General features: G+C 39.5%; 2 protein-coding genes across 6 annotated transcripts; both read left to right on the top strand.

Moving 5' to 3' along the window:
• The first annotated feature begins 416 nt into the window (after positions 1-416).
• On the top strand, positions 417-10,921 carry LOC130221993 (membrane-spanning 4-domains subfamily A member 4A-like). Of its 3 annotated transcripts, none has more exons than XM_056454595.1 (7): positions 417-495; positions 3,620-3,824; positions 3,929-4,024; positions 7,669-7,737; positions 8,886-9,017; positions 9,772-9,885; positions 10,467-10,921. In XM_056454595.1, exons 2-7 carry the CDS (start codon positions 3,645-3,647, stop codon positions 10,641-10,643), a joined length of 768 nt encoding a protein of 255 aa, XP_056310570.1. In that variant the 5' UTR covers positions 417-495; positions 3,620-3,644; the 3' UTR covers positions 10,644-10,921. The 3 variants fall into 3 exon arrangements, with proteins under 3 accessions (XP_056310570.1, XP_056310569.1, XP_056310568.1); XM_056454594.1 differs by lacking the exon at positions 417-495 and adding an exon at positions 3,356-3,444; XM_056454593.1 differs by lacking the exon at positions 417-495 and adding an exon at positions 3,409-3,496.
• On the top strand, positions 3,378-26,848 carry LOC130221998 (membrane-spanning 4-domains subfamily A member 8-like). 3 transcript variants are annotated; one of them, XM_056454602.1, is made up of 7 exons: positions 3,378-3,444; positions 22,638-22,842; positions 22,947-23,057; positions 23,918-23,986; positions 24,608-24,739; positions 25,765-25,878; positions 26,440-26,848. In XM_056454602.1, exons 2-7 carry the CDS (start codon positions 22,663-22,665, stop codon positions 26,581-26,583), a joined length of 750 nt encoding a protein of 249 aa, XP_056310577.1. In that variant the 5' UTR covers positions 3,378-3,444; positions 22,638-22,662; the 3' UTR covers positions 26,584-26,848. The 3 variants fall into 3 exon arrangements, with proteins under 3 accessions (XP_056310577.1, XP_056310578.1, XP_056310579.1); XM_056454603.1 differs by lacking the exon at positions 3,378-3,444 and adding an exon at positions 20,183-20,284; XM_056454604.1 differs by lacking the exon at positions 3,378-3,444 and adding an exon at positions 20,215-20,292.
• Positions 26,849-27,161: the final 313 nt, after the last annotated feature.

Raw genomic sequence — 27,161 nt, 5'->3', positions numbered from 1 at the left:
TTCTGTAGACAATCAGAGAAAAACAGTGCTTAAGGGGGCTATTAATATTAACCTTAAAATTAATAAAAAATTATTTAAACTGCTTTTATTTTTGCTGAAATAAAACAAATAAGAGTTTCTCCAGAAGAAAATAATACTGTGAAAAATTCCTGAATTAGATAAATATCAATTTACTATAAATTTAAGAATGAATATTTCACAGGAGGGCTACTGATTTCTCCCTCAACTGTACGTTAAATCCAGTGTAAATATGTCATTTGCATATGTCAGATTTCCATGTGGGAATGCTTCTCTTTTCTCGTGTTTCGCTGGTTGCTCTGTTAACCCATGAAACTGTCCAGCTGTGGCATGCAGCATGATTACACCAGCTCCTCCTGCTTCCTGTTGCTCTCTGGAAAACAGTTACACTGGAAACACTGCTCTGGTGTAACGGTATATCAGAGGAGCTACAGAGTGAAGACACAAAGCACAGCTGAAGACGGGATTCTGCTTCTGGTAAGACAATAATAGTGAAGGCATTTCCTTTATTTGGTAACAAGCGGAGCTTTAATAGCTTATTAAATGTAAGTGAGATATACTTGAGCTGTGTTTAAGTTAGAAACACATGTGGCCGTCATGCCTTTTTAATTACACCACACACACAAACACTAGAAGAAAAAAATGAAAGCGGTGTAGAGAGAGTACACACTAGCAGTGTCTAAAACACACACTTGAACTGTGCACTGATTTTACACTGTAAAACATTGCGTGTTTTGTGTTTATTTACGGTTGTGAATTGCATTGTGGGATGTTGATCTCTGCTCTGTTCACTTCTGATGTGGAAAATTCAACTCTACAGTTTAACAAAGTGACTTTTAGTGGCGTTTTAGTCGTTTGGAATAATATAAGAAATAATATCTAGAGAAGTCAGTGTGTACCCTACTGAAAAATCCAGCTTAAACCAGCCTAGGCTGGTTGGCTGGTTTTAGCTGGTTGACCAGCCTGGTTTTAGAGGGGTTTTGGCCATTTCCAGGCTGGTTTCCAGCCATTTCTAGCCTGGTCTTAGCTGGTCAGGCAGGAAAATGACCAGCTAAAACCAGCTTGACCAGCCTAGCCAGGCTGGGAGCCCAGCCAAAACCAGCTATGTCCAGCTTAAACCAGGCTGGATTTTGCTGGTCATTTTCCAGCTTGACCAGCTAAGACCAGGCTAGAAATGGCTGGAAACCAGCCTGGAAATGGCTGTATTTTGGGGGCTTGTGTTTTTGTGACAATGAATTTGTAAGTTGGCTCTTTTATTGTATGATAATTCTTTATCAATAAACAAGAATAACCCGTAATATGTCTCGTATTCAGTATGAAGTGACACTTTTAAGTAAACTACTTGTTACTTTAATTTCCCAAACAGTTATTTTTGGGCAAAGTTTCGGTATCGGATCGGTATCGCCGATACTCGCCTTCATTTTACTTGGGATCAGATAGGAAACCAGTTGTACTTTAATTTCCCAAACAGTTATTTTTGGGCAAAGTATCGGTATCGTATCTGATCGGTATCGCCGATACTCGCCTTCCTTTTACTTGGGATCAGATAGGAAACCAGTCGTACTTTAATTTCCCAAACAGTTATTTTTGGGAAAAGTATCGGTATCGGATCGGTATCGCCGATACTCGCCTTTATTTTACTTGGGATTGGATAGGAAACCAGTCGTACTTTAATTTCCCAAACAGTTATTTTTGGGCAAAGTATCGGTATCGTATCTGATCGGTATCGCCGATACTCGCCTTCCTTTTACTTGGGATCAGATAGGAAACCAGTCGTACTTTAATTTCCCAAACAGTTATTTTTGGGAAAAGTATCGGTATCGGATCGGTATCGCCGATACTCGCCTTTATTTTACTTGGGATCGGATAGGAAACCAGTCGTACTTTAATTTCCCAAACAGTTATTTTTGGGCAAAGTATCGGTATCGTATCTGATCGGTATCGCCGATACTCGCCTTCATTTTACTTGGGATCGGATAGGAAACCAGTCGTACTTTAATTTCCCAAACAGTTATTTTTGGGAAAAGTATCGGTATCGGATCGGTATCGCCGATACTCGCCTTTATTTTACTTGGGATCGGATAGGAAACCAGTCGTACTTTAATTTCCCAAACTTTTATTTTTGGGCAAAGTATCGGTATCAGATCGGTATCGCCGATACTCGCCTTCAATTTACTTGGGATCGGATAGGAAACCAGTCGTACTTTAATTTCCCAAACAGTTATTTCTGGGCAAAGTATCGGTATCGGATCGGTATCGCCGATACTCGCCGTCATTTTACTTGGGATCGGATAGGAAACCAGTCGTATCGCATATCACCACTCATTAACCCCACTACAACTACAGGATCCAGATCGACGCTTTATTCACTTACTTTAAATAAACAAGATTTTTTCATTTGATTTACTGACTCCTGACTGATCATTGAACTGGGGAGGACTTAAGGGGAAGAAAAAAGTCCAACAAGCTGAAATAAAACTATTAAGACTTTCTCCAGAAGAAAAAATATTACAAGAAATACTGTGAAAAATTCCTGAATCTGTTCAACATCATTTATATAAATGCAAATTGAAGAAATATCTGACAAAGAGTAAGCCTTAATGATTTCCTCATAACTATATGTAAAATCCAAATAGACATGATTTGCATATATTGGCATATATCAGATTGTGTTTTTCTGTATACACCCTTGGAGGTGGCCAGCTTTGCCATGCATCAGGATTGCACAACTCCTCCCGCTTCCTGTTTCTTTCTGGTAACACTGTGCTTGTGTAACATTATTTCAGAATTCTGAAAGCACAGCTGAAAACAGGATTCTGCTTCTAGTAAGACAATACCTTACATACTTCAAAGTACTTATTATATCTGGGTTTTCTAAAGTAATAATGAATACGTTTCCTTTATTTGGTAACAAGTGGAACTTGAATGGCTTTTTAAATGTAGGTGATGTAGATCACTGTAAACTTGAGCTGTGATTTTTCCATAACATGTGATCATTACGCCTCATAAATTACACTAAGACTACACATTAGCAGCGTCTACAATACACATGTGAACTGCAGATTTTGCACTGGTTTTACACTGTGAAACACATCTGTTAATGAACAGTTTCCATATTTTATGTGTTAATTGTTGATCTCCGGTTGTGAGTTGCATTGTGGGATGTTGATCTCTTCTCTGACCCCTTTTGATGTTGAAAATTCAACTCTACAGTTTAACACAGTTGACTTTATGCTACGTTCACACTTGCAGGTCGATGTGGTCCGAATCTGATGTTTTTGCCCACATGTGACTCCGATCTGTTCGTGAGAACAGCCCAAACCGCATGACATCTGATCTTTTCAATTCTGATTTGTGCCACTTTCATATGTGGTATTAAATCTGATACAAATCTGATGTTCTGCAATCCGACCACAGTGTGAACGGGTATGCAGGAATCCATGTGACTTTTACATCATCTTTCAATCATCAGCTAAGGGTGAACTCTTAATATATAAACTTGATTTTTTACATATATAAAATATAGAAAGCCTTAAAAAATGTATAAAGTCTATCTTATTTCTAAAGGTATCCTCTTTTACTTTATTATGATTTTGTACAGGCTGATTTTATACTCTGAAACTGAAATGTCGACTGTCGGAGCCATGAATCCTTCATCGATTGTCATCCAGCTTCATCCACCAACACAAACAGCAACTGTGACTGGGACCAGTTCTTCTGTGCCTGTTCACATACAGCATGTAGCAGGAGTTTCACCTCTTCAAGGAATTCAGCTCTTTCTGAGAGGCCAACCGAAAGCCCTTGGGGTGAGATATTTTCCTTTAACCCAGATAACACACAGCATGTTAATCTGTTTTACTTCATGAAATACTCTCGTCCTTCATACACTGTTCTCTCTTATTCCTCACAGACTGTCCAGATAATGATCGGTGTGTTGACTTTCCTGTTTGGAATCGTGTCTATATTATTTGCCTTCAGGGGTGTTTCTTACGTGGGATCTTCGATTGTAAGAAACAGTCATACGGCTTAACATTTTGTCTTACATAACACAAGCTACAGTGGGTAATCAAGCAGAATACATCTTACTGTCACATTTACAGCCACTAAAGGAACATAAAAATCCTGTCTGCACATGTTTATTAAGTATCACGTATTGCCATTATTGCCACTGCAACACACAACAGACTCCCTGGTCTGATATGGAAGACATTGGTGAAGTAGTTTTTACTTTTCTTGGCACACAAAAGTCTTCCTGGAGCTTCATCTGGTTACTATTGAAGTGAATCGTAAAGTTTTGACAGTATTTTTTGTTTCTGTTCAAAACTTTAAATGTCTCTGGATCCTCACTCTTTATGGAGAATGAACGAGCTGTTAGGGTAAAGTGGGGCCTTCCTATCCAGGGCATGTGTCGGCTTAGTGAGGGCCAACGTTTTGCTGTTGAACAAACTCTCAAAGCCCTAGTGCTTGCAGCCTGCTCTAAACCCAAGCGTAGCCTTAATGGGATTGACGTTGGCAGTTCGCTAGTGTGGGGTACTCACACAGAGCCTGTAGCTGTGGGCCATATCGATCGAGAGCTCATGAGCTGCTGGGTTCAGCTTGTAAATTACTCTCTCACAGTTCAAGACATGTCTATACGAGCTTCAACGATTCCCACACAACTTATACAGATGGGGAAACTACATATGGGCTTAAATGAAAGTAAAAATAGCATTGTGTATATCCAGCTCGAATGGAGAAGGATCCACATGTGTATAGGATTTGGTTCTGCTGTTTTTTAATGTTTATTTTTACTCTCGTATGTTTTGCCTTGGTTTTGTCACGATTAAGGTTGGGAAAGGACAAGAAGTCAAGTGCAGTCAATAATGGGTATTTATTAATTATTAAAAAAACAAAACAAAATGGCAACAAATACAACCCGAGGGGGAAAAAGACAAAGTAGACTGGAAAGGAACAGGACATGACTCTCAGGAAGAACGACATATGTAGGACAACGAACTAGCACCGGACAGCAGACATGAGGAGACTATAAAGGAGAAATAATTGGCAAATGAACAGGTGAACATACTAAACTAAGTGAAGTTAATTTATAAACTAATTTCGAGAGGATCACGTGCTTATGATTGCTTGCGGCTGGTCCCGCATTATTTAATTTAGGATTCACCAATCAGATGATTCCTAAGCCTCTATAAATACCCCATAAAAGTTCCATATAACAGCCATCTTCATTTTGAAGAATCCCCCCTTCCACCCTTACTCCTCCCCCTTTCCTAGATGGGTGGCATGATTGCCCAGTGGTTAGCACTGTTGCCTCACAGTAAAAACGTCCCTGTTCTAGTTCTTACCAAGCCAGCCAACGTTTCTGTGCAGAGTTTACACATTCTCCCCGTGCTGCTGTCCTGTGGCTGCCGTCGCATCATCCATGTGGATGCTGCACACTGGTGGTGGTGTGGAGAGACCCCCCTCATGATTGTAAAGCGCTTTGGGTGTATGGCCATACACAATAAATGTGCTATATAAATACACATTACAATACATAAGCTCAGGGCTCTCTCACAGGACAGCATGCCAAACAAGCTTTATAATCGATCATCAGCTAAGTGTCAACTCTTGAATAATGATATAACAAAGAGGGTGGGACTAGACTATAGACAGGAGAGCACATGACACAAAGAAACAACAGGAGCCATGTGCTCAGGTAAAACAGGACTAGAACACGCAGCCAATAGCCGCATTTCCACTATCGGTCCAGTGCGAGCCAGGGCTTTAATCGGGCCAGGCAGGGCCAATAGCCAGGGAGGTTGAGAAATGAGGCCGAAATCATGTCGCGTTTCCACTGTCGGGCTAGTTGCTCGCAGCGCGTCACGCAAACACCGCCCCCAGAACGTCCTCCAAATCAAACGTCACACAACCCGTCACACAACCCGCCCACTTCAGCGGGAACAAAAAACTCAAATTATAACCACAAACACAACCTGGATCCCTGGATAAGGACATTCGAGTTCGGCGGCATTTACTTCGAACACAGATTTTGGCTGCAAGGCGAGTGAGTTGATCAAGCGCGATAGCAAAACAAATGTAAGGGAAGAAAGCATCTTGTCTCCTCTTTACCTGACAGGAAAACTCCGCCTTTGTACGTAACCCCGCCCCGAAGCCCCAGTTGGCCCTCCTTGGCCCAAGGTATTCGGCGGGCCGAAAAAGGCCGGACGCTGGCCCCAAGGAAGCCCCGCTTTTCCCGATTACGCCCCGGAAGTGATAGTGGAAACGCGACTGGCCTTGGCTCGCCCTGGCTGGCTCGCTTTAGGCGCGATAGTGGAAACGCGGCTATTGAAAGAACTCATTAACCGAGTGCTCACATGAAATACAACACTAAAGCATGTGACCAATATGTAAACATGGAGCCACGTGCTCTACACAACACCAAGACGAGACAGAATGCATGAAAACAGTACATGATATTTAAAACACTTACCGTGCACTCGTATGCGGCATGCATGTTACCGATCCCAGCATCAACCGAAACCAACTAGACCGAGCTCTGAGACCGAAAACACCATGCTGCAAACAAGACACACACCAGGGCTCTGTTCTTCGTACCTCGCTTAAATGATCTAAGATGATTTGGCAGATCCTGGATCTGTTAATCTTGGTAACTGATCTCTCTCTAATTTGGTTCTTCAAACAAGTTCGTGAATCAGATTCAAATGTCTTGATGAACTAATTTGAGATCGCTGCGTGTGTTGTGAAGGACTGATCTATCGATCCTCGAAATCATGATCAGCAATGCAACGATTGGCTGACGGCACAGCAGCGTAATGACATCATCTACTTAATATTCAATTATCCATGTGGGATAAATTACATAAAATTAGTAGTAAACGGTTTGTTAAATATGATACGCAATAACTTTACACCTTGTTGTAGGCTGCATGCTTGGCCCTTTCATGTGTCAAGAGCAATTTATTTAGTTTTACAGTTAGAGCGGATTTTCCTTATTATAGTAGTATTGTTGTAGCCGGTTTTTTAATCGGTGTAAAGAATAACTGGATGTACTTTCATTTCGGGCGTGCAGATTGCTTAAGTTTTATTAATATATATATATATATATATATATATTTAACTTTATATATATAGTTAAAAAAATATTTACTATCTTCCCAAGTGTATATAACTACTACTGTAAGAAAATATCAGAATTCGGTAGCTCAATCTTAGCTTGAACTGACCTGATCCAAACCTGTTTATACGAATTGAACCTGCTCCCGACCAGGTTTGAGCTACCAGAACTGTCGCTATGACAACAACTCTCGGATCAGTTTTGAAGAACGAAACGATCCTGGATCGTGTAAAATCTTCAATAACCAAATCCAGCTAACTGAGTAATCCACGTACAAAGAATGGACCCCTGGACGTGAGAGTGCATCCCGAGCATGGCCAAAAGACGAACACAGACAAGGACAGGAAAGGAGTGATCGAGCTGAGAAAACTCAAGCCGAGCACAACATACAAGACAAGACAGGACTAGCGTCTAGACTCTGGTTGAGGCAGTGGTTCATGTGGCAGTAAAATGCTCATTCTGGTTGAGTATCATGTATATATGTATATATATTTTCCAACAGAAGCTTTAAGTTTTGCTCTTCTCTCTGTTCTCAGTACATTACTGCAGGCTCGCTCTCCATTGCTGCTGAAAACAAAATGAATTCACCAACTGCTTTATGTTTGGTATGTACACAACACTTGTTCTTTTCATGGGTCTAAACACTGGGTGCTTGTAAAAATTTGGTCTGTAAGGATTTGTGCTTAAATATTCTTTTTTCTGTGCTAATAGAGTATTGAAAGCAGACTTTCCATGTAATCACTAAAGCCCTGCTCACACTGTGAGATTTCAGCCACGATTTTGTCATCTGAGACACATTTGGGAAATCCAAAAAGATTCCTGAAATCCCAGGCTAAAACCTGTGATCTTTGATCGTTGGTTTGACATGTTCACAGACAGCCGCTTCGTGCCCGTTGCGATCAGATTTTTCCTCCAATGAAGTTCTGGCAGTGTCAGAAGATTTCAGACACTTTCCTGCAGTGTGACAACAGCTGCGATGAGCGTCAATCCAAGAACCAATAGGAGCTCCGAATCTGATGACACAATCCAATGTGACGATTCAAATGACCGCGGGATAATGTCAAAACAGCTTTTTTTCTTCCTGGTTTTATTACTGAGACATGCCGTGTGCAAAATTGCCGCTACAGATTGTTGATGTTTGCTGTGAGGAATTATTTCAGAACGCGTGCAGTCTGACATGCTACAATCGTTCAGGACAGGGGCGTCGCTGGACCCAATTCACTGGGGCACGTGCCCCAGTAAAAATCTCCAGTGCCCCAGTAAACGCATTGAGATATAATTTACTTCATATGCAAGTGTGTTTATTAAGAGTGGTAATTCCGAAATAAAGAAGGTTATTCTCTACGTGCAACCGAACCAACGCTGGTGAAAGCAATGTAATCTAAAAGCAAACTGACGCATCTCTGGGTATTTATCTATATATATATAAATAAATACACTATATATATATATATATATATATATATATATATATATATATATATATATATATATATATATATATATATATATATAGGAGGTACGTGCCCCAGTAGAGCTTTATGTCTAGCAACGCCCCTGGTTCAGGATAATAAAACATCCCACTGTGTGAGCCGGCCTTTACTCATACACGAGTCTTTGGTGCTTAGATCCTATATTGTATTCATTTGTCAATTCATTTTGATCACTTTCCATATAATCTATCATCTGTTTAACCACAGTGTGTTAACACAACATGATACAAAACCTTTCTATATCTGTGTCTCCACTGTAGGTGAAAGCTTCCCTCGGGATGAACATTTTCAGTGCTATAACTGCAGGCATGTCCATTATTGTGCTTTCACTGGATTTTGCTTTAGGACCCAACCTCAGTTCCTGCAGAGACCCTCATTGTTATAATGATACAGTATGTGTCATCAACTTTTATCTTGATATATTTTTTGTATTGTTTTATTTTATAATAACAGTAAGATCACTGTGTGACTGGTGCACTTGTGAAAATCAAGCGTAATCTGCACTCATCTGTCTAATGCTGTGCAGAACTTCACAAGATATTACTGTTCATTTACACTGGATACAAATATTGAAATTAAAGCTGCCATAGAATGCCTTGATACATTGTTTAACTTGTTCACTGATATATATATATATATATATATATATATATATATATATATATATATATATATATATATATATATATATATATATATATATATATATATGATATATATATTTATTGCAAAAGTTCTCCATAAAAGAAATTAAAGGTCAATTTATAACCAAAGAAATTGGCCCTTGAATGGAAAAGTTTGATTTAACTGATTATATAGTATATAATTGTGTATATATATATATATATACTTGTTGTAATCTCTATAGGAAATGTTGTGGAAATGGTGCATCCAAGTTGATTCTAAGAGTCAGTGTTTTAGTTTTACACTCGCATGATTTACATGACAATGAGGAAACAAGGGTGTTTGAGGTTCAAGGTGTGCCATTTGCATGTACTGAAAGTGTATGTCTAGGTATGTCCAGATTATTATTCTATCACTTATTAACATCACTTAGTTTCATCAGTATACCTAAAGGACTACAGATTCTTGACTTCTCTTTGTTGTTGTTGTTATCCTGTATGCTCATGTTGAATGTTCTCTCAGTCTATTTTATTAGGAATCAGTGGTGTGTTCCTGGTGTTCGTCATCCTTGAGTTCTACATCTCCATCTGGCTATCTGCGTTTGCCTGTAAAGTCACCTGTTGCTGTCATCCTAAGGTGAGAAATACATCAGCTGAACACATCAGATAAATTTAGGCGTAAAGGAAAAAGCTACTTTTAAAGCTTGAGGTTCTGAGGTTTCACAAGAACCAACAAACCCAATATTTGTCTTTAATTCTTTACCCTTAAATGTCCATAAACTTAAAGTCCATGTGAACCAGAAGTTGCTGCAGACTTTTATTTAAATATGATGACTTGTTTAATCGTTTCACCATTTTGATTAAAGATTACGAAGACAATTGGCTGTTGAGGCGACAGCAACCAATCTCCTGCGTCATGTAGTTAATGATGTAGGAGCCGATTAGGTGACCTATGACAGAATTGAAATCTGAATTTAATGCAGAGCAGACAGAAACCAGTGACATGTTTTTCTTTTTGTTTTGTTTAATTCATCCAATCTCTGTTCTGTATTCACACACAAACCACATTACAACAGTTTGTGAATTAATGATTTGTGAAGTAAAGATCTACAAAACCTTTAATGTGTACTGTAAACGTGTGAGGAACTGGGTAATGGGGCAATAATTGTTGAACAATGACCAATAACTTAAGCTGACCATGTGCATTTTATCCTGCAGACTCCAGAGGACAGAAACCCTTTAATTCAACCAACTCCTGCAGAAATCCCCCAACAGTATATCCAATGCCCTCAAGAAATCCCCCAACAGTATATTCAATGTCCTCAAGGAATCCCCCAAGAGTACTTTCAACGTCCTCCTGCAGAAGCTCCCCCAGCGTACGCTTTAGGCAAATAAATGTGAATCAATATGTAAAAACGGGGCAGAGCGGTGGGTCTGCTGTTTTGATGCTGTGACGATTCATTGATACATTGTGTATCTGATCTGAAGGCACATCACCAGACTGTGTAAAAGGACTATTATAGTCATCAACATAGATATCGCTGTGTATTTTACATTTACATGTGTATTTTTGTGTGTTTTGCTACTACTTGTATGTATTTTTTAAGTTTTTTGCAGAGGTGGAAAGAGTAATACAATATTGTACTCAAGTAAAAGTACTGTTACTTACAAAATGTTTTACTTAAGTAAGAGTAAAGTTACATGTCTATAAATCTACTCAAGTAAAAGTAAAAAATACCTCATTAAAAATGTACTCATGAGTAAAAAGTAGAGAGTAACTATTTCTCAAAAGGGACAAGAGAATGTAAATCTCCAATTAGTTGCTTTTATTTGTATAAGTAACTTTAAAGGGCACCTATGGTAAAAAATCTACTTTTCAAGCTGTTTGGACAGACATATGTGCATGTATGGTGTATAGACCGTCATATTAGGGTGATATAAACACACCCAGTGCTTTTTTTTCAATTTAACAACATTAAAAACGGTGGACCAATTGGAGCTGTTTTCAAATCGACCGCTACTTTACGTAGGAGAGCGGTCCCCCCGCCCACCAATATTGATTGACAGGCGCGTCATCATATCCTCAGTTTGTTGATTCACGTCCACCATTTTCAGCGTGAGTTGAAGCGATATCACTAAAGGAACACGCTAGCTCTATTTTTAGATGCAAGGCTCATTGGGCTCAACACAAGATCAATATTCTCCACATTATCGCTCTAATCGGAATTATTGCTTGTATCTTTAGGTAGGTTTGCAAACATGTGTACTTCTCATTGAGTCTACCTTATACTTCAGCCGTTTGCATTTCTCGCGATCCCAGAAGCTCCCTGTGATCTTAACTAGCATGCGTTTTAGAATTCTAAACATCGGTTTCTATCAGGGTACACTCAAGTCGACGGCTGGGCGCCGCGGACCGCTGCAGAAACCTATGTTTAGAATTTAAAAACAACGATTCGGGACACTTCATGTTTCTGCCGCGCCACAGAGAGTGTCTGGTGTGCCGTGTCGCGGCTTCGAGCGGCGCATCCGGTGCCTCAGTCAAAGTTAATTCAGTGTGCGTGGTTATTAGTTTCTGTGTACAAGCTCGGCACTTGAAACTAGCACACAGTTGGCTGTAAAACTGTACAAAGACACATGATTTTGTACTCTCTGCTTGGTCTGTGTCCGAGTCGTACATGTATGACTGAATGGTGATCCTCTCTCTCCTTCTCCGTCTGCCTGTCTGACTCTGTTGCAAATGCAGAGCGGGGTGAGCTCATGGCCCCGCCCCCTTGTTACATTGGGCGGGAAGCCGAAACTAATTTAAATGTGAAGCAACACACCCATAAATCAGTGAACTGTGGACACGCCCCCAACATGACACTTTTTAACACATTATAATAAAACAATCTGAATTGTGTTTTAAACTGAACCTAAACTGGCACACTCAGAAGAACCAGAATATTAATATTAAATCATAAAAAAGAGGTCAACTATGTGCCCTTTAAAAACTAAAGACCAATAACAAAAAATGATTAAAATATTTTACAGATTATCCTATTTAACAATTTATACAGATTCCAATGCAACATCTGCTGTTTTAGCTAAATGGGCGATATGCACACAGACTTTTAATTTTCAGCCCAAGGGCTTCTGGTAAACTGTCTTTCCTTTTCAAAATTGTCACGTTTAAGATCTGATTTCTTTAAAAATCAGCGATCTTCACTGCCTGTTAGATTTACGATATGAAGTGGGTCTCAGATCGGACAAGAAGATGCATTAAAGTCCATTTCCCTTGCCATGTCTTTACAATATAACAGTTTGTTTTACCCCAGTATTTTGGTTGATGCTAGATCGGATACAGTTGCGGCCGGAAGTAAACGAGAATTATTTATAATATTTATTAAACCTCACATTTGTTGTATTTTATTAACGTCTACCCCCACCCCAACCTAAAATCCAACTGTCACAGTAACGTAAAAACAGTAGATGTATTGAGTATTATTTATGCTATCTATTAAATTACCCAATAAATTGTATTTTTTAAAGCCTACCCCCAACCCAACCCTAAACCCAACTGTCACAGTACTGTTAAGATATTAATTATTGTTATACATTCATTCGTTCATTTTCTTTTCGGCTGAGTCCCTTTATTAAACTTGGGTCGCCACAGCAGAATGAACCGCCAACTTATCCAGCATGTGTTTTAAGCAGCGGATGCCCTTTCCAGCTGCAACCCATCACTGGGAAACCCATACACACTCATTCACACACTAAGGACAATTTTTAGCCTACCTAATTCACCTGTATCGCATGTCTTTGGACTGTGGGGGAAACCGGAGCACCCGATGGAAACCCACACCAACACAGGGAGAACATGCAAACTCCACAGAGAAATGCCAACTGACCCAGCCGAAGTTCGAACCTGCGACCTTCCTGCTGTGAGGCAACAGCATTACCTACTGCGCCACCACATCGCCTATTGCTATACAGTGTCATAAAAAAAATGCTGCTCTATTGATGTGCATAGCGCACATCCGGCAGGCCCGTATCCTATCTAGACTTTACCCAGTATTTTCAATGGAATTTCTGCGCTAGCCTGTTGCTAATGAGGGCACTAGTGGTTACACCATCTTTCATCTAATTTTTACGCTTCAACAACTAAATAAATGCTTAAATCTATTTAAACGAATGTATTGTAATTACATTACAACATTGATGCTGAAAAAACAACCTTGTGAAATCGAAAATACATTTATCGTTGGCTTTAAAACTCTAGCTGTGCATAGAACCCATTGTGCAGAAAACAATTTTGCTCCAAGTCCCCGTTAATATCGAATCTTTGTGCTAACGAACAATAGCAATGTTACGAACATAGTCCAGATTTAATACATTAAATATTAAAATGCATTATATATATTTACTGTGATTTCTTTTTTGTAATTAGCTACATTACAATAATAATATCTCAGAAATGTACTACACTACTTTTGTATTACTGTTGAAGGAAATCATGGGCATATTTCATTGATCAACACGAGTTGAATCTGAAATCCTGGGCAAGCGCCAAATTGTCTCAGTCATTGAACTAACTCGAGTGCTTAAACCATCATTATAACAGAGAGCGCCAATTGATTTTGACTATTCTGACCAATACTTTGGCCGCAGATGTTCTGGTAACCCATCACGATATCAGAGCGCCAATTGATTTTGACTATTCTGACCAATACTTTGGCCGCAAATGTTCTGGTAACCCATCACGATATCAGAGCGCCAACTGATTTTGATCATTCTGGCCAATACTTTGGCCGCAGATGTTCTGGTAACCCATCACGATATCAGAGCACCAATTGATTTTGATCATTCTGACCAATACTTTGGCCGCAGATGTTCTGGTAACCCATCACGATATCAGAGCACCAATTGATTTTGATCATTCTGACCAATACTTTGGCCGCAGATGTTCTGGTAACCCATCACGATATCAGAGCACCAATTGATTTTGATCATTCTGACCAATACTTTGGCCGCAGATGTTCTGGTAACCCATCACGATATCAGAGCATCAATTGATTTTGACCATTCTGACCAATACTTTGGCCGCAGGTGTTCTGGTAACCCATCACGATATCAGAGCGCCAATTGATTTTGACTATTCTGACCAATACTTTGGGCGCAGATGTTCTGGTAACCCATCACGATATCAGAGCGCCAATTGATTTTGACTATTCTGACCAATACTTTGGCCGCAGATGTTCTGGTAACCCATCACGATATCAGAGCGCCAACTGATTTTGACTATTCTGACCAATACTTTGGGCGCAGATGTTCTGGTAACCCATCACGATATCAGAGCGCCAATTGATTTTGACTATTCTGACCAATACTTTGGCCGCAGATGTTCTGGTAACCCATCACGATATCAGAGCGCCAACTGATTTTGACTATTCTGACCAATACTTTGGCCGCAGATGTTCTGGTAACCCATCACGATATCAGAGCGCCAATTGATTTTGACTATTCTGACCAATACTTTGGCCGCAGATGTTCTGGTAACCAATCACGATATCAGAGCGCCAATTGATTTTGACCATTCTGACCAATACTTTGGCCGCAGATGTTCTGGTAACCCATCACGATATCAGAGCGCCAACTGATTTTGACTATTCTGACCAATACTTTGGCCGCAGATGTTCTGGTAACCCATCACGATATCAGAGCGCCAATTGATTTTGACTATTCTGACCAATACTTTGGCCGCAGATGTTCTGGTAACCCATCACGATATCAGAGCGCCAATTGATTTTGACCATTCTGACCAATACTTTGGCCGCAGATGTTCTGGTAACCCATCACGATATCAGAGCGCCAATTGATTTTGACTATTCTGACCAATACTTTGGCCGCAGATGTTCTGGTAACCAATCACGATATCAGAGCGCCAATTGATTTTGACCATTCTGACCAATACTTTGGCCGCAGATGTTCTGGTAACCAATCACGATATCAGAGCGCCAATTGATTTTGACCATTCTGACCAATACTTTGGCCGCAGATGTTCTGCTAACCCATCACGATATCAGAGCGCCAATTGATTTTGACTATTCTGACCAATACTTTGGCCGCAGATGTTCTGGTAACCATCAGCCAACTTAGTAAATGATTTAATAAACTTAACAATGGGGCTTTGTAGGATTTTCAGCAGGAAAACTTTACTAATTGCCCCACAAGACTCTTTTGAATGACTCTTCTACATGGTCATGTGCTCGCCTTGGGCACATCCTGCCACTTGTACAATTTCGTAGAGACAAAGAGAAATCAATGCATACGAATGAAAGACAATCTCTTAAAGTGTTGGAGCTAAGGCAGATGTATCTTTGAATAATTTGCCATAGTTCTCCTCATATTCTGTGTTTATTCCAACCAACCAGGCTAATCAATGTGTTGTTTTAACCCTTTATAGCAGATTAAAATGATCTGTATGTGTCGGAAATGTATGATGTCTGGTATTGAATGAAAGCTAGTCACATTTGCAATACATTGGTGTAAATGAATAACTAGTAGCACAAACAGTCTTCGTCTTGTAACATTTGATGTAAGATAGTTTCAAGCTTGCAAGAGTTTTTTACCACGTGAAATCAACATGCAGTCTGTTAATGATTGACCCCTACTACAATGGTACGGGGTGTGGCCCCGCCCTTCATGGCAACTGCTCATTGGAAGATAGTCCCATGGGGACGGACCAAACCAGTTCACTTAAAAACACCCTGCAACAAAGAAACTTTGCTTTTTGTATTAGCTACCTTGCGCTTGCTATTGCTTTCTGCCCCCGTTCGCCTGCTCGGACACTGCGCCGCCACGTGATTGGGTCACTACGAACTCTCCATGCAAACTTCTTAAGTTTTCAGACCGCCGAAACCACACGCCGACTCTGAACTGACTCTCTGCAGTCCGTCACCTCACTGTCAGCCCCCCACGAGTAAATCCCAAGGACGTCACTGAAGCCACCAGCCAATCAGGAGCACCGCGTTTCCCCAAGGCCAGCCGGCGAGGGAAATTCAGGACAAAAAAGGCGCAAGTAACACAAACAAACATTGTCTCTTGCTGATCTGGTGCAGATTGATCTTAAGCAGTTGAAGATAAGCCATATATCTGCTTTTGTGGTTTCTCAGGTGTTATTCTAAGATCTTGTAAGAAGTATTAGAACTAATTTGGGACGGTTGTTCAACTCGTTTTGCATCCTCTGAACTCCCTCGGTGTGTATGTGTGTGCGTATGTTTGCCGTTTGCTTATTACGTAGTTAGTTTCATGTATCCTAGTGTAGCTCATTAAATCTTTGTTCTCAGTTTGTAAGAACTGTGTTCTTGTTTATGTGCTTCTAAGTCATTGCCTCGAGCTGTAGATCGTGTTACCTTGCTAAAAGTTAACCCAATACTGTGTTATGTTATTATCGTTGGCCACGTAAATAATATAAACACGATTGGTAAGATACGATGTCTTCTATTTGCTGGACAAATCCTAGTTAAAGTGTGAATCTTTTAATCTGATTCAATCTGACTCAATTAAGTCGAATCAATGATTCAGATCTTCAAGATCCAGTTCATTGAAATGAGCTAATAAACCCTGATCGATCTCATAACGTAGGTTGATCCCCTACACTTTAATCAAAATAACCACAGAAGTCTGACTCTTATGAATTAAAGTATACATTTTTAATAGTATGTCTATGTTTAGCTATTAATTGCAACCCATCCCTGGGAAAACAGTTCTTCATGACATATATAATTTGTAAAATAAAGAGTTGCAGGATAAGGAAACACTAAACAATGTGATAAAGTTACCGCGGGTCCTGGTGCAGATGAAAAGAAAAATAGAAAGAGAGATAGGTAACTACAACAGACAGAGATAAGGTGCGCGCTGCTCATGCCCCCGGTAGGAAAAAGGGTGAGTGACAGAAGTGTCAGTTTAGGGCTTTAAGCTGTCATGGCAACCATATACAATGCACACCATGTGGGATATGCGCCACTAAGAGTAGGAAATATGGCAGCGTGAGATCATTTCTACAGAAGATTATCAGACTTTTGACAAGATTTATAAACTAATTATAGGCTAACAAGTGCAAACATTACATTAGAACAGATTGGAGATGCTTTTATACTAAGCCTTCTAAACTTTCCACATGTTATTTATTTATGTTCTGCATCATAAAGTTGCATATTACGCCTATAAGTATGGCTGAGTAATATTTAGCATTGCTAAAATTAATAATGAGGCATATACAGTAGCTTACCTTGTCATTGCTGGGGTTGACAGTCATTTTGCTGATAAACCTCCTAAACTCCGGCGATAAATCCAACTCCAGCAACAGTAAATAGACAAGTTTACCCCTAATTTATCTCACGCTGCTGCTGCAGTGACGTGGTTTCCGGGCGCGATTTCCTTTTTCTTTTTCCGTTGCATTTCTTTATATATTTATTTTTTACTCAGTAACACATATGATTTAAAATGTAGTGAAGTACAATACTTTAGGCAAATCATACTTAAGTAAAAGTAAAATTACAGATTTTAAACATTAAAAAGTACAAATTCTCCAAAAAACTACTTAAGTACGGTAACGTGAGTAAATGTAATTCGTTACTTTCCACCAGTGGTTATTTGTTTGAATACTGATATATTGGATTTGTTTTATCAATAGCATGGTCTGTGTCTTTCTTTGGCTCAACACAAATAATTGCAGGGCAGCAGATTTGGGTTTAGCAACTGATCATGTGATGCAACTGAACATTGTGATCACACCGGTGTGATTGTAGGACACAAAGGGTTAAATGTGTTTTTAACGTTTTTTAAATCCTCTGTGTACCACTAGAAGAAGCCTGTGTACCACTAGCGGTACATATACCACACTTTGAGAGTCACTGCTTTAAATCCTAAGAAAATCTAAATCCTACCCTTGCTGCATTTCTATCAGCTGGAACCAGTCTGGCCGTTCTCCCCTGACGTCTGGCATCAACAAGGCATTTGTGCCCACAGAACTGCCGCTCACTGGATATTTCCTCTTTTTCAGACCATTCTCTGTAAACCCTAGAGATGGTTGTGCGTGAAAATCCCAGTAGATCAGCAGTTTCTGAAATACTCAGACCAGCTTGTTTGGCACCAACAACCATGCCACGTTCAAAGTCCCTTAAATCTCCTTTCTTCCCCATTCTGATGCTCGCTTTGAACTGCAGCAGATCGTCTTGACCATGTCTATATACCTAAATGTCATGTGATTGACTGATTAGAAATGTTTTGTGACTTTATTATTAAAAATATATGAAGTTTTTGACCAAAATTAGGTAAATTGTAATTAAAAAAATAAAAGGCAAAAAAACAACAACATTTAAATAAAACAAATGTCATTGATTAAAAAAATAAATGGACTGCAAAAAAATGAACTCCTGCCATTTTATGCAGTTAACGCCAGATTTCTCATTGTGCGCTCATTCATTTCGCTTTCTGTTCTATAATTTTTTGCGGATCTAAAATTTTTGCGAGTTGAAAACAGCAGCTTAGTGGGCGGAATCTTCCCTCCAGGATGAAAGACCTTGACATTGCGGTCATAAGTTGGCCACGCCCATTACGTTTTCATGTGATTGGACTGGGCGTGGGCTCACTTCAGTGACAAGAGCGAACTACAGGTCTTTATCGAGGTAAGTTAACTGAAACTGTATAACTTGTATATTACCATCCACATTTCCCATCTGATAATGTAACGACTGCTAGTATTAAACTCACTGTAGTCTGTGATATTGATGAATACTCTAGAATAACTAACATTAACTGTCAGCCATCAGTAGTGTTTAGCTGCAAAGGGCAACGCAAGGCCAGTGTATTTTGGAAAATATACATTGATGTACCATTACCATGTCTGTAGATGATGGCCAGGTGTACAGTAGGGCTACGTCCGAAACTGCATACTTCCATATTATACAGTACGCTAAAACCAGCGAGCCGAGTAGTATGTCCAAATTCATAGAATTCGAAAATCAGTATGCGAGAAGTACCTGGATGACCTACTACTTCTGGCGAGATTCTAAAGTGCGCATCCCATGCACGCTGCGCTATCCCATGATGCACCGCGAGTGAATTCATGAATGGGAGTGAAGCGACGCAACTGACGTAGGTAGGTCACGTGACCCTGACAAAATGGTGGATGTAGTACGTTTGAATTCCATTCATACTTTTCACATTCATAACGTGCTTTTCTAATGACAGAGTAGCACGTTTAAATTCAAATGCAGTACCTACTGAGTAGTAAACAGTTTTGGATGCAGCCTAGGTCTGCTAACAGACTGATATACATTATTATCGGCAACCCATTGATCTTAAGTTGGTTTGCACTAAGGAGTTTCTTTGAACTGGAGCATCATATTCATAGATATTCTCCACTGTTAGAAAATGTAGTAGTGTGTGTATACTGTATAAAGAGTAATATCTTGAACTCAGGCCCTTTTATCAGGTTCTTTTTATCTGGAGTCCATAGCAAAAAGGAAAAAAGGGTTACATATGCCACGAATGTCTGAAAGCAAATGGGGGTTCAACCCGGTACTAGTAAGGTGTACCTAATAAAGAGGCCTGTGAGGGTATACACATATATGTTTGTGTGTGTGTGTGTGTGTGTGTGTGTGTGTGTGTATGTATATATAGTTGGAATTCCATGTGTGTTTAATAAAAAGTTGAGAGAGGATTTTCTCCGATGTAAAAGTATTAGTAATTTATTATATACAAAGGCATAATTCGATATACAGAGCTCTGGGTCCTCACAGGTAAGTCCTATCAATTCTACAATGCTATCCAAGGCTCATATCAGGCATGTAACGTTAGGAGCCCAATACAGAGCAAATATATAGATAGAAAAAAACAAACCGAGAGCTTGAGGGAGAGGCTCTTTACCTGCTGGCCCCTCTGCAGCAAACTCCTCCTGCTTCCTGTTGCTTTCTGGGAAACACTGCGCTGGTGTAAAGTTACAGCAGAAGAGAAAGTCTAAAAGCACACCTGAAGACGGGATTCTGCTTCTGGTAAGACAGTACGTTACATACTCAAAAATACTTTTATATCTGGGTTTTCTAAAGTAATAATAATGAATATGTTTCCTTTACTTGGTAACAAGTGGACCTCGAATGGCTTTTAAAATGTAGGTGATGTAGATCATTTTAAACTGTGATTTTTCCATTGATTAAACACACGTGATCATTACGCCTCTGTTAATTAAAAAAAGTTTCCGTATTTTGTGTTTTTGGTTGATTTCTGGTGGTGAATTGCATTATGGGATGTTGATCTCTGCTCTGACCTCTTTTGATGTTGAAAATTCAACTCTACAGTTTAACAAAGTGACTTTAGGCTATGTTCACACTGCAGGTCAATGTGGCCCGAATCTGATGCTTTAGCCCACATGTGACTCAGATCTGTTTTGGTCATGGCAGTGTGAACAGCCCAAACCACATGGCATCTGATCTTTTCAATTCTGATTTGAGTCACTTTCATATGTGGTGTTAAATCTGATACAAATCTGGTGTTTTGCAATCGGACCGCAGTGTGAACGGGTATGCAGGAATTCATGTGACTTTTACATCATCTTTGATAGACACACGTCATTATTCTGTACTGGTTTGTGCTTTGGGGTGGCTCAGTGATTAGTACTGTCACCTCACAGCAAGGTCGCTGTTTTGAGTCCCGGCTAGATCAGTTGGCATTTCTGTGTAGAGTTTGCATGTTCTCCCCATGTTGGCGTGGGTTTCCTCCAGGTGCTTCAGTTTCCCCCACATGCGCTATTGAATCCCTCTCTACCTATACAATCAGAGCAAGGTGTAAGGTGCAAAACCAGTTTGACCAGCTTTCTGGTGATCTGCAGTAACATTAAGGCCTGGGGAGGGTTTATGTTTTGTTTGTGAGCAAGAACATTTTTTCAGAGGAAGACATTGAATTCTTGGCAGCTGTACATCTTTTTTTCATTTGGTTTGGAAATTTCAACAGTCTGTTTAGAATATTTCCCCAGTACAAAGTTATTAAGAGAAGACGTTCTCAGCCAAAAGTAATCACAAGCAATGACAAAATGGTCCTGCAGTCAGGTTTAATTTTTTGAAAGTACACCATACATGAAACTACAGTCGTGTCGTGACATGTCAGCACTCCAATATTCCAGTGTATCCACTCTGATTCTCAACCATGACTAATAGAACTTTAAACAGTCTACTTATGTAGTTGTTGCATGTAATATCTGTTAGTTCCTCAAAGCAGAACTTATCTATGGCAGCAATTAAATCAGCCTTCGCAGTTGCTTTGCTTTTTTCTATTGAAGTCTTTAATAGCCACACCATCTCAATTGAATTCATATCAGGCGGTTGTGCTGGAGTCTTCACCCAGGTAATACCCTCCACAGCAATGAGTTTACTTACAGCCGTGTGCTTTGGGTCGTTGTCTTGGAAAAATTGGTGGTATACTCCAAAGGTCTCCCTGATGTATGGGCCGGCGGGGTCTTTAATGATAGTCTTCGAAGAAAGACCCGTCCATTATTCATTCATTCATTCATTTTCTTTTCAGCTTAGTCCCTTTATTAGACTGTGTCAGACCAGTTTTCAGAATTTAAGTTTAGTTTAGTTCAGTGTGGTTTAATTTTCACTGCTGAAAGCTCCACAAGACCCAAACCATGCAAGCCAGTCGCGACAGCGGCAAGAAACCAACTTCACCAATTGACGAAAGTGAAGGGAAAAAACTCAAGAGAATCCAGGCTCAGTTGTGCATGACCATTTCTCCTCTGGCCAAACTTCTGGACGTCCATCGTGGAGAAGCTAAAGGTGGGAAAAGGTCACTGGCTGGTGTACAGGCTGACCCTTCAGGATCAATGAGAAGAGTCGTCTGTCACTGGGGTCTTACAGGAATCAGTCTCTCCACTCCTCCATGACCACCACAGCATCTGCTCAGGATACGGCCTGATCCAGGGATTATGGAACCCTCAGCAATAAGAAAAACAGATTAAGATAAGCGTGTAGGAATGGGTTTTTAAACCACAGCAGTTTGAACTGTAGTTTTGCCGAATGACTAAAAAGTTATCAGTATTGATGGTTCAAACTGTGCATTCTAGTCAAACCATTCTTCTGCAATCTTATACCAAAAACGGAAATAAGGGCATTATTAATAGCTATAAATGTGGGAGAGCGCTGATATTATGTGGTTGTATTGTATTGCAATATGGAGCAATTAAGTGTTGATGTTAAATTCATTATTGTCTTTTTATTGTCACTTGTGATACCTTGTTTGATTGTCAATGTGATTATCATAGTTCAGATAATATTTATACAAATGTAGTTATAATATTTATCTATAGTTTATTGATAATAGTCTCCTCTTTTACTTCACTATGATTTTGTACAGGTTGATTTTATACTCTGAAACTGAAATGTCGACTGTCGGAGCCATGAATCCTTCAACGATTGTCATCCAGCTTCAACCACTGACTCAAACAGCAACTGTGACTGGGACCAGTTCTTCTGTGCCTGTTCACATACAGCATGTAGCAGGAGTTTCACCTCTTCAAGGAATTCAGCTCTTTCTGAGAGGCCAACCGAAAGCCCTTGGGGTGAGATATTTTCCTTAAACCCAGATAACACACAGAATGTTAATCTGTTTTACTTCATGAAATACTCTCGTCCTTCTTACACGGTTCTCTCTTATTCCTCACAGACTGTCCAGATAATGATTGGGGTGTTGACCTTCCTGTTGGGAATCGTGTGTACAAGTTATGGGAATTATTTCTTCCTCAACAGTGGTGCTTTTTACTGGGGATCTCTGATTGTAAGAAACAATCATACAGTTTAACATGTTGTCCTAGATAACACAAGCTACAGTGGGTGATCAACCAGAATACATCTTACTGTCACATTTACAGCCACTAAAAGAACATGAAAATGCTTTGTGCACATGTTGACTAAGTATCATGTATTAAATGAAATAAAACAGAGTTCAGGTAACTATGTTGGTGTTTTCAGTATTGCTAGCACTGTGACCCGAAATGTTTGGAGCTTCTTCACCTGGATCCAGTATGCTTGGGTCATTACCATTAGCTGAAGGCAAATCAGTAAGATTTTGTGGAGTACAAATTTGACCATTTTTTTGGTCAGCCAGGGGATAAAATGACCTAAGCCAACATGATCGTTCCCCCAATTTTCCACTGCTCATTTTCTTTTTAAATATGATAAGCTTGCTGAGGCCCCCCTGTTGGGAACCACTGTACTAGATGAACTGTGTGCTTGTATACTCATCCACGGATGTTTATTGCATGCCTTCTGATCCTCCACATCGATCAAGAAGAATGCTTACACTTATGTAGTGTTTACCAGAAGATCTACTAGATGAACTGTGTCTGTATACTCACCAGCTGATGCTCTTATGAGCGAACTACCAGTCAGATCGATAACATCAGATGTTTACATTGACTGTGCTGTTAAAGAACACTGCTACAGCTTTAATATCATCCCTTTGATTCCTCACTTTGATTAGTGGCTTTGTTTTGAATTAAACTGAAAAGATAACCATCCTTGTCTACCAGTGTGACAATCTGGCAGTAAAATGCTCATTCTGGTTGAGTACCATGTATATATGTATATATATTTTCCAACATAAGCTTTAAGTTTTGCTCTTCTCTCTGTTCTCAGTGCATTGCTGCAGGCTCGCTCTCCATTGCTGCTGAAAACAAAATTAATTCACCAGCCGGTTTATGTTTGGTATGTACACAACACTTGTTCTTTTCATGGGTCTAAACACTCTGGGTGCTTGTAAAATTTGGTCTCAAATTGTTGGTTTTATGTGAGGACTCGGACTCTTTTCTCTCAGAACGCAAAGAAGCTTTCCACTTAGACTTTCTCACATCTACATCACATTAGGTGAAAATCCCACAACTGTATACATCTATATATATATATATAAAAACAGCGTCCCGCAGTGGTCTCACCCAAAACACACACACCACTGCTTCAATAACAGCATTTAACTGAGATGGAAAATAAAGCATATACTAGACCAAATGAGAAAACATTCTGATAAGAGTGCTTTCCAACACTAATCTCCTGTGTGGAGTTGTGGCGTATTATAAACCTGATGCGGGAGCTGAAACAGTGTTTATCATAACTCATCACATTTACAAGCAAATGTTTAGTGATGAGACGTTCTACAGAGAGACTTTCCATGTAATTACTTATACACATGAGTCTTTGGTGCTTAGATCCTATATTGTATTAATTTGTCAATTCATTTGATCACTTTCCATATAATCTACCATCTGTTTAACCACAGTGTGTTAACACAACATGTTACAAAACCTTTCTATTTCTGTGCCTCTACTGCAGGTGAAAGCTTCCCTCGGGATGAACATTTTCAGTGCTATAGCTGCAGGCATTTCCATTATTGCACTTTCAGTAAATATGGCTTTAGGATCCATCTACCGTAACTGCAAAGACTTTTATTGTTATGATTATAAGGTAAGTGATCAACTCTTATATTGATATCGTTATTGTATTAATGTTTTATTTTATAATTACAGTAAGATCACTGTGTGACTGGTAAACTTGTGAAAATCAAGCGTAATCTGCACTCATCTGTCCAATGCTGTCCAGAACTTCACAAGATATTACTGTTCATTTACACTGGATACAAATATTGAAATTAAAGCTGCCATAGAATGCACTGATACACTGTTTAAATAGTTCTCTGATATCTATAAGGTATGTGGCTTAGGTACAGGCAAAATTTCTCCATAAACAAATCTATAGGTCCATTTACAACCAAAGAAACTGGCCCTTGAATGAATAAGTCCAAATTAACTCACCTTATTGTTCAATGTGGAAGTGCGCTCATTTTTTGCGATTGTTTTAGAACTTCTGATTTAGTTGCGAAAACGGTGAAACTACCTGCTCTACAAACAAGTATTAGCGTGACTATACAGACGAAGCAGAATAATATAATAAAAAAATGTCAGTTTGCTACATCAAGCAGCCAAACGAGCTGATTTTAATGTCTAAAAATGACTGGAAGTGAATAAGACTGGAAGTCTCGAGTCAAAAAGAATGCGCCCGCTCGTACACTGAGAATAAGGTGAATAAACAAAAGGAAGAGAGAGCTTTATAATGCCTTTCTCTTTTTCAAATAAGAGTCCCACATTATAGAACATAATAAGCTGTGTGAACAAAAGGCAGAGGGGGTGGTAATTGTTGTAATCTCTCTAGAAAATGTTGTGGTAATGGGGCGTGCGTCCAAGTGGATTCTAAGAGTCAGTGTTTTAGTTTTACACTCACATGATTTACATGACAATGAGGAAACAAAGGTGTTTGAGGTTCAAGGTGTGCCATTTGCATGTACTGAAAATATATGTCTAGGTATATCCAGATCTTCATTTTATGGCACCTTTAAACATCACTTAGTTTCATCAGTATACCTAAAGGACTACAGATTCTTCATTTCTCGTTGTTGTTGTTATCCTGTATGCTCATGTTGAATGTTCTCTCAGGCTCTCCTCTTAAGAGTCAGTGGTGTGTTGCTGGTGTTCGCCATCCTTGAGCTAATCATCTCCATATGCCTATCTGTGTTTGCCTGTAAAGTCACCTGTTGCTGTCATCCTCAGGTGAGAAATACATCAGCTGAACCCATCAGATAAATTTAGGTGTAAAGGATAAAGCTACTTTTAAAGCTTGAGGTTCTGAGGTTTCACAAGAACCAACAAACCCAATATTTGTCTTTAATTCTTTACCCTTAAATGTGAACCAGAAGTTGGTTGCAGACTTTTATTTAAATATGATGACTTATTTAATCATTTGACCATTTTGATTAAAGATTACGAAGACAATTGGCTGTTGAGGCGACAGCAACCAATCTCCTGCGCCATGTAGTTAATGATGTAGGAGCCGATTAGGTGACCTATGACAGAATTGAAATCTGAATTTAATGCAGACCAGACAGAAACCAGTGACATGTTTTTCTTTTTGTTTTGTTTAATTCATCCAATCTCTGTTCTGTATTCACACACAAACCACATTACAACAGTTTGTGAATTAATGATTTGTGAAGTAAAGATCCACAAAACCTTTAATGTGTACTGTAAACGTGTGAGGAACTGGGTAATGGGGCAATAAATGTTGAACAATGATCAATAACTTAAGCTGACCATGTACACTTTATCCTGCAGATTCCTGTGGTCAGCAACCCTTTAATTCAACACCCTCCTGCAGAAATCCCCCAACAGTATATCCAATGCCCTCAAGAAATCCCCGAACCATACTTTCAACATCCTCCTGCAGAAGCTCCCCCAGCGTACGCTGAAGGCAAATAAATGTGAATCAACAGGAAAAAACTGGGCAGAGCGGTGGGTCTGCTGCTTTGATGCTGTGACGATTCTGGTTCCCTTGTGTATCTGATCTGAATAAAGCACATCATCATTAAGTGTAAAATGATTATTATAGTCGTCACCATAGATATCGATGTGTATTTTACATTTACATGTGGATTGTTATGTGTTTTGCTATTACCTATGTGTATTTTTAAATGTCATTTGTTTGTTTATATGCTGATAAATTGGATTTGTTTTATGACTAGCATTGCCTCTGTCTTTCTCTGACTCAACACGAGTAACTGCAGGAAAGCAGATTTGGGTTTAGCTGGTTATCACACCGGTGTGATTGTAGGAGTCAAAGGGTTAAATGTGTTTTTAACATTTTTTTTACTCTATGATTCCTCTGTGTACCGCTAGAAGAAGCCTGTGTACCACTAGCAGTACATATACCACACTTTGAGAATCATTGCTTTAAATCTTATACATCCTAAAAACCTGAAAGAAAATCACAACCCTACTACCCTTAATACAGGGGTGCCCAAACTCAGTCCTGGAGAGCAAAGACAAAGTTTAGTTCC

This window comes from Danio aesculapii, chromosome 4 (genome assembly GCF_903798145.1).
Source record: "Danio aesculapii chromosome 4, fDanAes4.1, whole genome shotgun sequence".
In the NCBI taxonomy this organism is placed as follows: Eukaryota; Metazoa; Chordata; class Actinopteri; order Cypriniformes; family Danionidae; genus Danio; species Danio aesculapii.
The sequence above is the reverse complement of the archived record's forward strand: the minus strand, read 5'-3'. Positions and strand labels throughout refer to the sequence as shown.

What these genes read in the sequence shown, in the direction of transcription:
- LOC130221998 (XM_056454602.1), top strand. Translation starts at nt 22,663, where the DNA reads ATGTCGACTGTCGGAGCCATGAATCCTTCAACGATTGTCATCCAGCTT. An exon ending in GCCAACCGAAAGCCCTTGGG is followed by an intron (nt 22,843 to 22,946) that starts GTGAGATATTTT and finishes TATTCCTCACAG; the next exon opens with ACTGTCCAGATAATGATTGG. An exon ending in CCTGTTGCTGTCATCCTCAG is followed by an intron (nt 25,879 to 26,439) that starts GTGAGAAATACA and finishes TTTATCCTGCAG; the next exon opens with ATTCCTGTGGTCAGCAACCC.
- LOC130221993 (XM_056454595.1), top strand. Translation starts at nt 3,645, where the DNA reads ATGTCGACTGTCGGAGCCATGAATCCTTCATCGATTGTCATCCAGCTT. An exon ending in CTTACGTGGGATCTTCGATT is followed by an intron (nt 4,025 to 7,668) that starts GTAAGAAACAGT and finishes CTCTGTTCTCAG; the next exon opens with TACATTACTGCAGGCTCGCT. An exon ending in CACCAACTGCTTTATGTTTG is followed by an intron (nt 7,738 to 8,885) that starts GTATGTACACAA and finishes TCTCCACTGTAG; the next exon opens with GTGAAAGCTTCCCTCGGGAT.